This window comes from Panthera leo, chromosome B1 (genome assembly GCF_018350215.1).
Source record: "Panthera leo isolate Ple1 chromosome B1, P.leo_Ple1_pat1.1, whole genome shotgun sequence".
Lineage (NCBI taxonomy): Eukaryota > Metazoa > Chordata > Mammalia > Carnivora > Felidae > Panthera > Panthera leo.
The window spans coordinates 48,431,162-48,444,590 of record NC_056682.1 but is presented as its reverse complement, the minus strand read 5'-3'; the positions used below and the strand labels follow the sequence as shown (position 1 = coordinate 48,444,590).

The 13,429-nt window shown below is 52.1% G+C and overlaps 1 protein-coding gene across 1 annotated transcript; it reads right to left on the bottom strand.

The window, feature by feature from the left end:
- Positions 1-6,100: 6,100 nt before the first annotated feature.
- Positions 6,101-11,691, bottom strand: DUSP26 (dual specificity phosphatase 26). Its single transcript, XM_042934912.1, has 4 exons — positions 11,482-11,691; positions 9,135-9,432; positions 7,461-7,675; positions 6,101-6,955 (listed from the first exon to the last, which is right to left on the bottom strand). The coding sequence occupies exons 2-4, from the start codon at positions 9,353-9,355 to the stop codon at positions 6,756-6,758; spliced, it is 636 nt and encodes a 211-aa protein (XP_042790846.1). The 5' UTR covers positions 9,356-9,432; positions 11,482-11,691; the 3' UTR covers positions 6,101-6,755.
- Between the last annotated feature and the right edge of the window lie 1,738 nt (positions 11,692-13,429).

The following is a 13,429-nucleotide window of genomic DNA, read 5'->3' as shown; positions in this document are numbered from 1 at the left end:
GGGAAGAGGAGCAGAGAGAGAATCTTAAGCAGGCTTCATGCTCAGCATGGAGCCCCATGCAGGGCTAGATCCCGTCATCTTGGGATCATGACCCAAGCAGAAATCAAGAGTCGGACATTCAACTGATCGAGCCACCCAGACAGCCCTATTAAATAATATTTAAAAATGGAAACTGCATACATAAGGAAATAAAAACAGATCTGCTCTGTTTGAATCACCATAGGGTTTCTCTTCCTGCACCTGCTCCCCATCGATGGCCCCATGAAAAGCTATTTGAAATGCCAGGGCTCTGTGAGGCAGGGTCAGAAAAGTCACAGAATGAGAGATTCTCCTGGATTCCCTCCACTTCTGGTATTTTTGAGGTTGTGATCATTCACCTGTGTGTCCTGAGCTGGGCCGGATAGCACAGCCTTGTCTTGTTTGGCAGCTGGGAGTTTGCTGTACTTTGCTCCAGGTGTCCGGCCTCTCCTCACTTCCTTTTAACCCTTTCCTGATCTCGTGGCGCATCTCTCCTTTCTCCTAATGTGAGTGAGCGTCCTCCCATCCCTGGGCCGGGGGCCAAGGTGCTGTGCAGCTGGGAAGGAGTGCTCTAAGTTGCCGATACACCTTACCCTTGTGTTCAGTCCCACAGGTGGGGATGTGGAAATTCTTGAAGCTGACCCTGTCTTCCTGCCAGGTTAATATTTCTACCACCCCTCTCGCCTCGGCCTTTTTTGGGCTATTTTTGGCTTCAACTGGGATTAAGAACTCAGGCTCTGCCAAGGTCATAGGTGGTGAATGTGGACTTGCCCAGCCCTGACCGAGTTTGTGAAGGAACTCCAGAGCCTAGCAGGGAGAGGCCTCTCCCCTCAATTCTCAACTGTACAAACCGCCTCCAGGAAAGTCGCCTAGGAGGACGAGAGTCCTTTTCTTTTAGTCTGCAGACCATCAGAACGTCGCTGATAAACATTCCTCTCCTTGCTTCCCGAGGTCACTTTCAAGTTCTCCCCACTGGCTTCCAAGGGATCTTCCTGAGGGACGGGCTGTACTAGCCACGTTCTCCCAGGCTGCTTCCAGACGCTTAAATGAGAGTTTGGCAGAGGACTTAAATGTCTGCCAAATCAAGGGAACAATCCTAGGCCATTTCGCAGGCTAGTGACCACTGCCCACGAGCAGAACAGTCCAAGAATGGCAGGGGTCGAGGTGGAGATTGGGAAAAAATGAGGCAAAATGGACTTCTCTGGGCTTCTTAGGATAAGGAATATCTCACATTTCTTGGTAAGATACTAAGACACCATGATAGGGTTGATTTACCACAGGGGCTGTAGGCAAATGATCTTTTTTTTTTTTTTAAATATGATTTATTATCAAGTTAGCTAACGTGCTCTTGGCTTTAGGAGTAGATTCCCATGATTCATCGCTTGCATACAACAGCCGGTGCCCATCCCAACAAGTGCCCTCCTCAATGCCCATCACCCATTTTCTTCTCTCCCCCACCTGCCCCCATCAACGCTCAGTTTGTTCTCTGTACAACAGTCCCTTATGGTTTGCCTCCCTCTCTGTTTGAAACTGTTTTTTCCCCTTCCCTTCCCCCATGGTCTTCTGTTAAGTTTCTCAAATTCCACATATGAGTGAAAACATATGATATCTGTGTTTCTCTGACTGACTTATTTCGCTTGGCATAATATCCTCCAGTTCCATCCACGTTGTTGCAAATGGCCAAGATTTCATTCTTTTTGATTGCCGAGTAATATACCACTTCTTCTTTATCCATTCCTCAGTTGGTGGACATTTGGGCTCTTTCCATAATTTGGTTATTGTTGAAAGCGCTGCTCTAAATATTGGGGGCGCATGTGTGTAGGCAAATGATCTTGAATGAAGCAGGCTCAGTGTAAGAACATAGTGATGGGGAGTGAGGACCTGGAGAGCAGGTATTACTTCATCCCAACGGGACAGCCCCTACTCACCATTGTCATGTGAAAATGTAGGTTCACTGTTCCTTTCAAAAGTTTAGGAGGAACTAGAAATCCCAGGCGTGGAACCATTGCACAGATCATGAGATACCCTCTGCTAGTAAATTTATGTGTCAGGCTGCCAGTTTGCTACCCCTGATGTAAAGCCCTTCCCAAATGAATCTTTCTCCCCCTACAGTGTGTCACCAGCTCTCAGCTGAAACAAAACAAAACAACAACAAAAAAACATACTGGAGATTAGTCTCAGCATTTGGAACCAGTGGTTAGATGCTCACGTGGAAAGGTCTTCATGGAGAATTGAGGGGCTGATATTCGTTTCTCATTGCTGTTGTAACAAATCACCACAAAGTGAATGGCTTAACCAATGAGAATTTATTATCTTATAGTTTTGTAGATCAGAAGTCTGACATGGGTCTCACTGGGCTAAAATCAAGCCCTGTCAGCAGGGCGGTGTTCTCTTCTGGAGGATCAGGGGAGAATCTGTTTTCTTGCCTTTTCCCACTTCTAGAAGCCAGCTGCCTTCCTTTGTTCACAGCCTCCTTCCTTGTCTTCTAAGCCAGCAATGAAGGTTCAGCCCCCATGTCAAATCTCTCACCACAGTGTGAAGAGGTTCTCTGATTTTCAGGGTTCATGGGGCCCACCAGACAGTCCAGTGTTATTTCCCCATGCAAGGTTATAGTTTAAAGTTTTGGGTTTTTTTTTTTTAATTTATTTAAGTAATTTCTACACCCGACATGGGGATCAAACTCACCACCCCAAGAGCAAGAGTTGCGTCCTCCATCAACTGTGCCAGGCACCCCCAAAGTTGTATTTTAATCACCTCTGCAAAATCCCTTTTGCCACATGAGGTAACATTTTCATAGGATCCAGGGATTAGGGTATGAACATGGCTCTTTCCTAAACGTTTGGATCTTTGCTCCATCTTCAAAAAAAGCTCTAGGGAGAGGAATCTATGATGAACTGGATCCCTCCCTCCCTCCTTCCTTCTTTCTTCCTTCCTTTCCTTTCTTTCTCCCTTCCTTCCCTTTTGTTTTTATTTATTTGTTTATTTATTATTATTATTTTTTTTTTTTTTTACCGTTTATTCAGTTTTGAGAGAGAGAGAGAGAGAGAGACAGACAGACAGACAGAGACAGAGCATGAGCAGGAGAGGGGCAGAGAGAGAGGGACAACACAGAATCGGATGCAAGCTCCAGGCACTGAGCTGTCAGCACAGAGCCCGATGCAGGGCTCGAACCCACAAACTGTGAGATCATGACCTGAGCCGAAGCCGGACGCCTAAGGGACTGAGCCACCCAGGCGCCTCGGGTTTGTCTTTCTTCTCAACCAGATTCGTTCTTCCCGGCCAGGCTTCCTTCTGTGTAAGACCCTGTTCTGGCGGAGGCCTTTCTGCGCAGCCAGCCGGGCCCAGCCCTCTCCATGTGGCAGACACAGTTCTCAGCCGCCTGTCTGGTTGCAGATCCATCTGCTACGTAGGGGCTCAGAGCAGCCGTTCTCTCTTAGCTCCTCTCCCTGTGGAGCTTCTCAACTGGGATTAGTTACAGGGGTGACGGACTGGGCAAACATTCCTCCTTCTCTCCAGAGGCAGCCCAGGCTCTGGGGCTCGCCACAAGGGCTTGAGTCAACATCGCACAGGCCAAGGCTGGAGGCGGCAAGGGCAGGAGCGCAGCAGGATTACACGATTGACTGGGGCCGCAGCTCCCGAGGGGCGAGGCCCAGCCGGCTGGAAGAACAGGCTGAATCTAACAAGGGCTCACTTATTCCTGTGCATTTCCCCTTTGCTTGGGTTCAAATGGTCAACTTCTTCCAAGAAGAGGATTAGGGAGACTGGACGTTCAACGTCAGTTCTGGCAGGTGGCACAAGACCCAGCTGTGACAGCAGACATCGCCAGCCCCTTGGGAAGAGAGCACTGATTCTTTCTGTGTAACAGCCAGGCTGTAGACAGCCTCTTCTCTCCCTGCAACCATATAGGCCCACAACACACACACACACACACACACACACACACACAGACACACACACAACCTTAAATGGTGGAGTTAGGGACCAAAGGCGTAGAAGCAGGATGATCACACACACAGCTTCTGGGGCCAGAGCGCCAGGTTTGAATCCTAACGCTTACATTTACTGCTTGTGTGCCCTTGGGAACAGTATTTCACCTCAATTTCCCTGTTCTTCAGCAATGCCAATGACACCTTTCGCAGGGGTTTTATGGGGATTAAATGAGCTGGTGTCTTAATATCTGCAAAGGCAGAAGACTCCCTAAGCAAAGCAAAGCATGGCTTTGTTAAATGATAAAAATATGCCACCTCCTCTGTGAAGATCATCTTTGGTCAAATATACTTTAGTAACTATCCTTTTCTACCAGAAGTTAGAAATAAATTCTCAAGTTGTTCAGCTTGAAAAAATTCCAGGGGATTTACGGGAGGCAGATTCAGCCTGCAGGAATACAGCCGAGGCTGCGGTTACCTCAAGAGTAATCTATCTACTAGACTAAAACGGGGGGGGGGGGGTGTCCCAGCTCTACCGTACTTTGTACTGGTCAGGTCACACTGACAGTCCTTCTGAGAGCCTGCGTTACTTCTGGGTTATTTGTACTTACTCTTGAGTCCTCCTGCCCCTAGTTCTGACAGGGAATCGATGCATTTGGATTAGAATCCACATTCCTAAGGAAGACCTCACTCTGCCCCTTAGAATAATTTGACCCTCAACGGTAATAGAAATTTGAGGTCCCAGCTACTAGGTCCTGCTGGTCTCCTGTCGTCTAGGTGTAGCTTCACGCACAGAGACCAGCGCTGGTTGCCACAATCAGATGCCTCCGGTGGCAAGGCTGGGGAGGAAACTCATGACAAATGCACTCTTGGAAACAATCAGAGCTGCTCGGCGGAAAGTAAGAGGACACAGGAGAACCAGAGAGCTGGCTTCAAATCGCGGGGAGGGACGCAGCAAGAGAAAGAACACTTATTAAATGCTGACTGGGCTCCAAGCTTTGTATTGCATATCTAATCAAATGCCCGGAGCAACTCCGTGGAAGCAGACAGAACTATGGCCTGTGAGTAGGTGGGGAAGAGACAAAGCGACTTGCCCAAAGGCCCTCCGAGCCACGGAGCCCAGGCTGCCAGATCTTTTGGCTTCATCTCACTACCACTGTAGCAGGACTATGAGACGCAGGCACAGTATCAGAGCCTTTTCATGTCGAGAGCTAGTAAAATGGGGTGGAAGCTATCAAAGGTGTCCAAGGTGTCGAAGCAAGTGCCTGATGATGATCACGAAAGACTTTAAACAGGCGATTTATTTATGCCTTGTTGGAGGCTGGAAATGGAGTATTTAGGAAGGTACCTTCCAGCTTTGAGATTCTGTTTCTATACTTTGGGGTAAGATATGCTCTTCAGGCATATTGAGCGATTTCTCTTCCTTGCATTTTTCACTTTCTCTTCTGTCTCCTTCTACTCATGCAGATATTCTGCTCTGGGAACTTGTCTTTTTTAAAAGGAGGGACGTGGGAGCTGGCAGTTTGGCAGCTGGGAGAACAGAAAGACCATACTATTCTCTCTGGTGGGTGAGTCTAAATTTTTATCAGTTTACTAAGGAGACGTTGTTACACTCTAATGAGGCAAACCTGGAAAGATTACAAGAAGAAGCAATCACCTCAAGCCTCCTTCCCTCTCCTCCAACTCCTTGGTAACCAGGCAAAACCCGAACCCCTGAATGTAGGATTTAAGGCTGGGGTTGATTTAACATGGGTATTCGATCCCATCACGATGGGGACTTGATAGAGAAATGAGAAATGTTTGAAAACGAAGGTATTATTTCCTACACCCCTGAGTTTGGGAATAGGGACCTATGTTAAGCTTGGCAGACGGAGGAGGGCATGCCCGGCCAGCAGCTACACCAACTGGTTGCAAGCCTGAAGTTTTTGGTCCTCTGCTGCCCCTGTGTGGACATGGAGGGAAATAACAATTCAAGATTTCGCTTGTGGCCCACGTAAAATGGGACTTGAGAGAAAAGAAACCATCCCTAAGAACTACTGGGGGTTTATGACCACTGTGAGGGAGTCAGGAACTGTGGCTATCTCCAGCAAGACGGGGGCTCCCAGAAGGGAGGTGGGGAGCCCCTACGAGCTGTCAATGACTTCACAAGGCTCTTCTCTTGTCCACCGTCTTTATTTCTCCTGGAGACACCTGCAGCCAGCAAGTGAGCGACCCTCTAAAGACTCCCAGCCATGCCCTTCTGCAGCTTCTGGCCGCAGCCAGCGCCCACGGGCACAGCGCCAATCCTCCCACACTTCCTCTTCCTGTGCTTGGAGTAACACGTCTGTGGGTTTCTCCCTCTGGTCTCACAGCTTTTCACACCCTCTCTGCACCGTCTGTCTCTACACCACCATCTACACACAAGGGGACACCATCACGTTCGTGCCTGCGGCATCCCCGACTCCCTGCGCAGGCATGGGGCAGAGATGGCACTTTTGTTTCGATAAGGGAGTGAGGGGGGACACTTGGGCACAATGGGGGGAAGGGGCTCTGGGTCACTGCGAGCAGCCTGGCTGGAATCCAGGGTGTCTGAATCCCAGGACTGCCGTCTACCTACACCATAGCTACTTCCTTCTCTGGTCAGCTCCCTCCTGGGCGCCCAGCACATCACCCGACCTCACTCCCCATTCCCTCCCAGCAAATAGCAGCAGTGGTGGCAGCCTCAGCCCTGTCGCTCTCCCGCCTACAGGGGACGGTGGGACATCTGGGCCTCCTCCCTCCAGCTGGAAGCCAGGGACCCATGCACCTGGCCTGACTTCCTTTCCTCTCCCCTCATGCCTCCAGACCCTGCCGCAGCCTGCGGTCCAGGGCCAGGAGCTGCCTCAAGAAGCCCCGGTTGGGGATGATGCCTCGGTGGTCCTTGACTTTCTTGATGGCCTCCACGAGGGTCAGGTGGTGGTACAGCATGAGGTAGGCCAGGACCAGTGTGGCGGACCGGCTCACGCCCACGGCACAGTGCACCAGGATCCTCCCTGCGAGGACATACACACGAGGCAGCTGTGGGGCTGTTGGTGGGGGGTGGAGAAGGCTAGGGAGAGAGCTGCAGGGACAGGTGAGGAGGAAGACGGGTAAGGAGGGGTGCGGGGAGACGGGATGGGGTGCAGACTAGTGGTGGGAAGAACGAAGACCCCCCGGGAGGCCCAGACAGAATAAGATGGACAACACAGCAGCTCAGCTCAGCAACTCACAGGGAGACACTCATCACCGACGGAAGCCTGGGTCTAGCCCAGAATGGGGACCCAGGGGATATTTCCCGAGTGCGTTATCATCGCCACTCTGTTAACATTTTGGATTATCTCCTTCCTTCCTTCCTTTTCATGCATTGCCTTTTGCAAACAGTTGAGGGCATTTTTCTTTCCTTGATATTATACGCTAAGCATTTGGTCATGTCATTAAAATCTCTTCCATACTTGAACCCTCGGGCTTTCCCCTAACTTAATGTCCATTGTTTCTTTCCTCCCTTCTCTTCCCTCCTACCTCCTGGCTGGTTCAGTGCCCGGTGGATGAAATCGGCAGCCGTCTGGAAGTGGATGCTCATGTCAAAGGCTGGCGAGTCGTGGGCCTCGACACCCAGGTAGCGGATGCCCAGCCCCTCATAGGCCTCCGGCGTCCCTCGCCACCTGCTGTGCGAGGCATTGAGGACGTGGGTGATGCCCAGGCGGCGGAGCTCCCGGCGGTTGTTAGCTATGTCCCTGCATTGGGTAGAGGTTAAAGGGAGGGTGGGGAAGCGAGGCTCTGGAGCGAGGAGCCCTCGTCTCCCCCCTGGCTGCTGCCTAGCTAATGTCATTGGCTCCATGCGTCTGCCTTACTTACTGATGACCCAGAGCGGGGACCCAAGATGGGCAATGACCCGGAGTCTCGTCCTTGAGCAAGGGTTGAGAGCACTGGGGAGGTTCTGCCTGGGGAAGAGAAGACTACGGGGTGGGTGAACAACAAACATGATAAAATATTGAGCGCTCTGAGGCGGCAGGGTTTGACTTGATCTATGGGAAGAATTCACCGGATCTGTACTTTGTGTAAGGAAGTCTGTCCCAGCCATGGAATCACGCTGAAGAAAGATTGAATGGTTTTCAATCATTGGCAGAGAATGATTTTCCTGCCACCGGGGTATTCAAGCAGAGGGAGGAGGTCAGTGTGGAGGCATGGATGTGGCAGAGGGAATTTGGACATCAGGTGGGCTGTTGGGCCAGCTCACATTTAACCTCCCTGGTAACCTTGAGGTGCTGTGATTCTGGCCCTTGCTCCCACACCTAGCTCCCCTGTTACCTTACGCTCTCTTTGACACCCAGAACCTTCTCATGTTTCACCAGTTACTCCACGCCCACATTTACCGTTTTATGATGTCACCTTCAGGTGTCCGTCTGGCCCACACCCCTCAGCTCAGTGGTAGATACCTCTCAGGCACCATGGCCATATCTCAGGGCAAATGCCCTGTCCAGTGCAAACTCCTCAAGTAGAAAGAGCACTGAACTTGAACCTGCAAGTCCTGGCTCTGCTACTTACGCCCCGTGTGACCTTGGGCCAGTCACCACTTCTCTGAGCTTCAGTTTCCTCATCTGTAACCTGGGGATAGTGGTACCTACCTCACAAGGCTGTTGTGAAGATCAAGAGAGAAAATGCATGTGAAAAACTCCTTGTACACTGTAATGCCCTTGAGAGAGAGAGGGGAGGACTACTCTTCCCGTGATGCTCTTCTCTCCATGGCCCCCATCTTCCAGAACCTCTGCACACATCGTGGCTTTGCCTGGTCAACCCTTCAGCTTACTACCAACTTCCTGGCTCCCACTGCCTGCCTTTTTTTTTTCCCCCCAGAATCACAGCACAATAGATGGAAGGTCAGAGAAGTCATCTATTATGTCCGGTTTGTAGCACTGGCACTCAATAATTAATTTTGCTAAATCAATGACATTATCATGTGAACAGAGACTTTCTGTCCAGAGTTGGGTATCTTCATAATCCTCCACTCTCTGTCCATGCACCCCTACCCCTCAGTCCTCAACCTGGAACCCACAACACGAGTCAGCGCCTCCCCTCCACCCTTCTCCTTCCTTCTTGCATGCATATGCGCGTGCACGCGCGTGCGCGCGCACACACACACACACACACACACACACACACTCAGCAGTGACCCCGGGGCTGCCAGGTACATACTGGTCTCCGAGGTAGAGGCCTGGCCAGACCTCATCGGCATGGTTACAGGCTGTCTTGCCTGTGTAGAGGAGCCTCTCCAACTCAAAGACATTGAGGAAGGGATGTTGAACAGCCGGCATCTCTTCCAGGACCCCTCTAGTGCGAACAGGAGACCTTGAGCTACTCCGGGAGAAGCGGGCCATAAAAGTCATAGATGCCCAGAGCCAGTTACCGGGGCACATCTTAGAGGTGGCGGAAACCGTGCGGCAGCTGCAGGGGCGGCTGCCGTGAGGATGCGTCCGTCTCCAGGTGGCTGTTGCTGGAGGAGGAACGGATGGGAGGCACACCTGAGTGAGCCTAGGGCAGAGGCTCCCCTTCTTGCCAACTGGACTGGGCCCCGGGGAGAGGATCCTCAGGGAGGGAAGGGAAGCCTGGCCCTAGCAGGGGGACCTCCACAATTATTCTCTCCTTCAAGCTGCCGCAGCTCCTTTCTGCTCTTTGGCTCAGCCGCACAAGGAGGTGGGAGAGTCACATGTCCTTGTTTACGGGGAAAGGGAGATGCCCAGCTGCTGGCTTTCTGCTCCGCCACTCCACCCCCACGCCCAACACACGTACACAAACACACACACACACACACACACACACACACACACACACACACACACACACATATTTGATATTTGGGTGGCCATGCCCACTGCTGGAGCTCCTGCCAGCCTGAATCTGGGTCTCATCTGCCTGGGGCCACAGGCAGAGAGCTTAGAGAGCTGGGATGGGAATGAGGGGTGGCTTTGGACCCACCCAGAGAGAATTAGCAGGAAGGCAGCAGCAGCTGGGGCCATGACATATGCCAAGCCTGTCTCCTCAGCGCCAGAGAGATGGGCTGCTTTAACCCACTGCTGCCCTATCACTGCCTCAGAGCTAAGCGTGCTATGGGAAGTGTCTGTTGGGGGACGGGGTGAGTGGGGATTAGCAAAGAAGAGGAAGTGTACGTTTTTGAAAAACACTTGCTGGATGCATGAGCTAATGGAAGAAGGTGCCGATCTATGTGCACGACAGACAAACCACCCTCCTTCGATCAGCGTACAGAAATTATTGATTAAACCTCATCTCTAATGTGAGGATTTCTGAGTCAAGCGAGGCTGGAGTAGTGTGTCTGGGTGTGTTGGGGAGAGGTGGAGGCTGGGGGGTTGAAGAAGGGGGAGGCAGGGAAAGGATGAGGGATCCTGCCAGGCCCAGGAGCTCAGAGGCTGCAGTGACCATCTGTGTTGCTGTTGGAGTCAAGTGACCCCTAGGAAGGGCATGGGATTGGCAGTGAGGGGCTTAGCATGTGTGCCTCGGGCTCTGTCCCTTCTGAAAGGGCCCTTCTGGCCAGCTGGCCCTTCTGAAAGGGGAAGCCTGCGCAGCGTGGGGGAGAGAGCCAGCCTTGGAGACTCTTCCTGGGCCCTTCAGGCAGAGAGACCACTTGGCAAAACCCCGTCTCCTCTTCCTCCTCCTTCTCTCCCACTGTGATGGTGGGCTGGTCCCAAGGGTCCCCCTTCTTGATCTTCTGCCCCCTACACCTCAACCAAAAGTCTAGTAGGGAGAGGCCATCTTTGACATGCATACACTCTGGGAACCCATCCTTCATGGCCAGCCAGGCCCCCCCTCCCCTCCCCCCAGCTCTCCTTTCCCCCAGGCCAGGGGAGACAATGTACCTACAGGCCTTAGGAAGCAGGGGCATTAGGATCACGACCGCTGAGGGGAGCCTGGATCTTAGGGTGTTCAGGGAGAGAGAATTTTGCAATGGTTGGGGCTGAAGAAGCACAGAAATATGGGACTATAGCCACAACCACCGCCACCACCATCATCATCATCTGCCTTGTCTCCTTAGGCCTAAAGACCCCATCAATTTATTCCCAAACCACGGTTTCTCGGTTTCTCCAAACAGGTTCTGCTGCCTGTGTGATGCTGAATGGTAAAAAGGAAGCGGGAAGGAGACCAGGTGTAGGGAAGAGCTCGGTGGGACTCGAATTCTCCCCGGGGCTGGAGAAGCCCCGTTCCGTCCCGGGGAGGGGGAGACGCCCCTCCGCCTTCTCCAATCCCATCAGCCGCTTCCAGGGGCCCTCGCCCGCGGCACCCCTCCCCCCACGTCCGCCGTGGCGGTTGTAACAGGTTCATGGCTGTCGCCCGAGCCCCGGCCAGCCCAGACAGCCAGGCGCTGAGGGAGCAGGGAGGCAGCCCGGGGGTGGGGGGTGGGGGGGGGTGCTTAGCCAGCTCTGCTCCCGCGTCCCCTGCCTGGGCGCTCCCTGCCCCGCACCCCGCCCCCAGCCTCGAGCCTTTAGCCTCTCGGCGCCGGGGAGGCGACCACCCCCCCGCAGTCCGGTACCTCGGTGCGAGCGCGGCGCGGGGTCTCAGTCCCGGAGGCAGATCGCAGGCGCAGCCAGCCCCACGGCCATGACTCTCCCGCCGCCGCCGCCGCCGCCGCCGCCGCCGCCCCCGCCGCCGCTGCGAGACCGGCTGACGGATTAGCCTCTATTTTTAAGCCATGACACGCACGTCGAAGCAGGGCTCATATCAGCGTGTGTGTGTGTGTGTGTGTGTGTGTGTCGGTGACACGCAGAGACACAGCCTCACACCCAGCGGTCCGAGTGGACGCGCAGCGTGGGCTCGCCCGCGGGTGTTTGCAGACCAGACACGGACCACAGCCCCGCCCGGTGTGCACGCCCCAGCAGACGTGTATTTTCGGAGCTGCGCCAATTACAAGGCATTTTGCTTGAAGATGACATTATACAAGTCGTCCCAGACAGCGCCTTAAACACACCCGCTCCTCCCCTGGCAGCATTAACTAATTACACAAACATGATGGTGCACCTCGCTCGTCCATTTCGTATCAAGAGCAGCATGTCATAAATGACACCGATCCGTAGCCCTTATTAGCATTTACTATAGACCTCGTGTTTCACGTAACTCCGTTTGTCCTCACCACCGGTCTGTGAGATACAGAGTATTATCAGGTCCCCATGCTAGAGAAGAGGAGACTGAGGCTCCGGGAGGCCAAGTAATTTGCCCAGGCCACATGCTAGTTATGGGCTGAGCTGAGCTTCAAATCCTGGCAGTGGCACTCAAAGGTCATGTCCTTAACTGTTCTAGATAGTGACCCCACACCATGGAGAAGGGCACGGTGGATTTCTATCAGCTAGCCACTCCCACCAGCTCAGCTCCTGGCCGGCGCCACTTTCCCCCTGACTCTGGAAGAAATTGATGCCCAAACCGCTTCATTTGTGCTTTTAGTGAGGTTTACCTCGACTTGCTTTTCTACTCTAATCACCTCATCAGTTACAAGATTGTCAACACGTGGAAGGCAAGGACGGTGTTGGGGTCTCCAGTCTCTAGTTCACTGCGTGATGGCGGAGGTGGGGGAGGTAATGAATGGCATCAGATGATGCTGTTGAAAACCAGGCAGATGGCAGACTCCAGGAGAGCTGTCTGCGGGAGGGAGGCAGGAAGTAGATAAGATCACCCTGGACCTGGTTTCAGATGAGAAGACATTAGCAACTGTAGCTGAAATCAAGATTGACTGTGTTCCCTGTGGGGGTGGGAGATAAGGCTTTGATCTCTGGGTTAGGTCAGTTCTGTGCTAAAGGGGAAGTTCCAGCACAGACCAATTTCAGTCTTCTTGGCCTTTTCCTTCTGGAGAAGCAAACTCAATTCCTTTCCATGCCTTCTTGGCTCTGGAGTTTACATGCAGAAATGAAATCCTCATCATTTAAAACAAAGGCTTGGCCTGGGAAAGTTGAAAATGTACTCTGTCGTTCCAGGAAAAAATCAGTAAAAAATTGCCATAAGTCAAATTGTGAAAGACCACATATTACTGGACAAATCTCATTTTAAATGACAGAGTCTTTAGGGTTGGTAGGTTGAGAAGATGTCGTAGATGAACTTGACCTCAACCTTTGGCAAGGCCTTCATTTCAACCCTGCATTTCACTTTTCTCAAAAAGCTGGAAAAATATGTTTTAAAGCATGCTATAGACCTCATGGGCAGATGTTTATGGGCTATTATAGAGATTGTCCATGGATCAACATCTTCATGAAAACCATTAAATTACTAGGAATCAACCCACAACTCAAGGGGCTTTATGTTTTTCTTTGTAACTAGGAGGTCCAGATGACACCAAACTAAGGACAAGAGGGGGAGGGAGGCTGGAAGAAAGAGTTAATGGGGAGAAGGTAATGGAGAAGGTAGGACAGGAGAGGGGACGAAACTAATAGACGCAGCATGTATTGATAATTTATTATCTGTCAATTCCTTGGGCTTTCACATTTATCAGCTCA

Bases quoted from the DNA above. Each gene is read 5' to 3' on its own strand.
- DUSP26 (XM_042934912.1), bottom strand. From the start codon at position 9,355: ATGTGCCCCGGTAACTGGCTCTGGGCATCTATGACTTTTATGGCCCGC. The intron at 7,676-9,134 runs GTATGTACCTGG...TACCCAATGCAG, and splicing joins GGCCTCTACCTCGGAGACCA to GGACATAGCTAACAACCGCC. The intron at 6,956-7,460 runs GTAGGAGGGAAG...ATGTCCTCGCAG, and splicing joins GGCACTGAACCAGCCAGGAG to GGAGGATCCTGGTGCACTGT.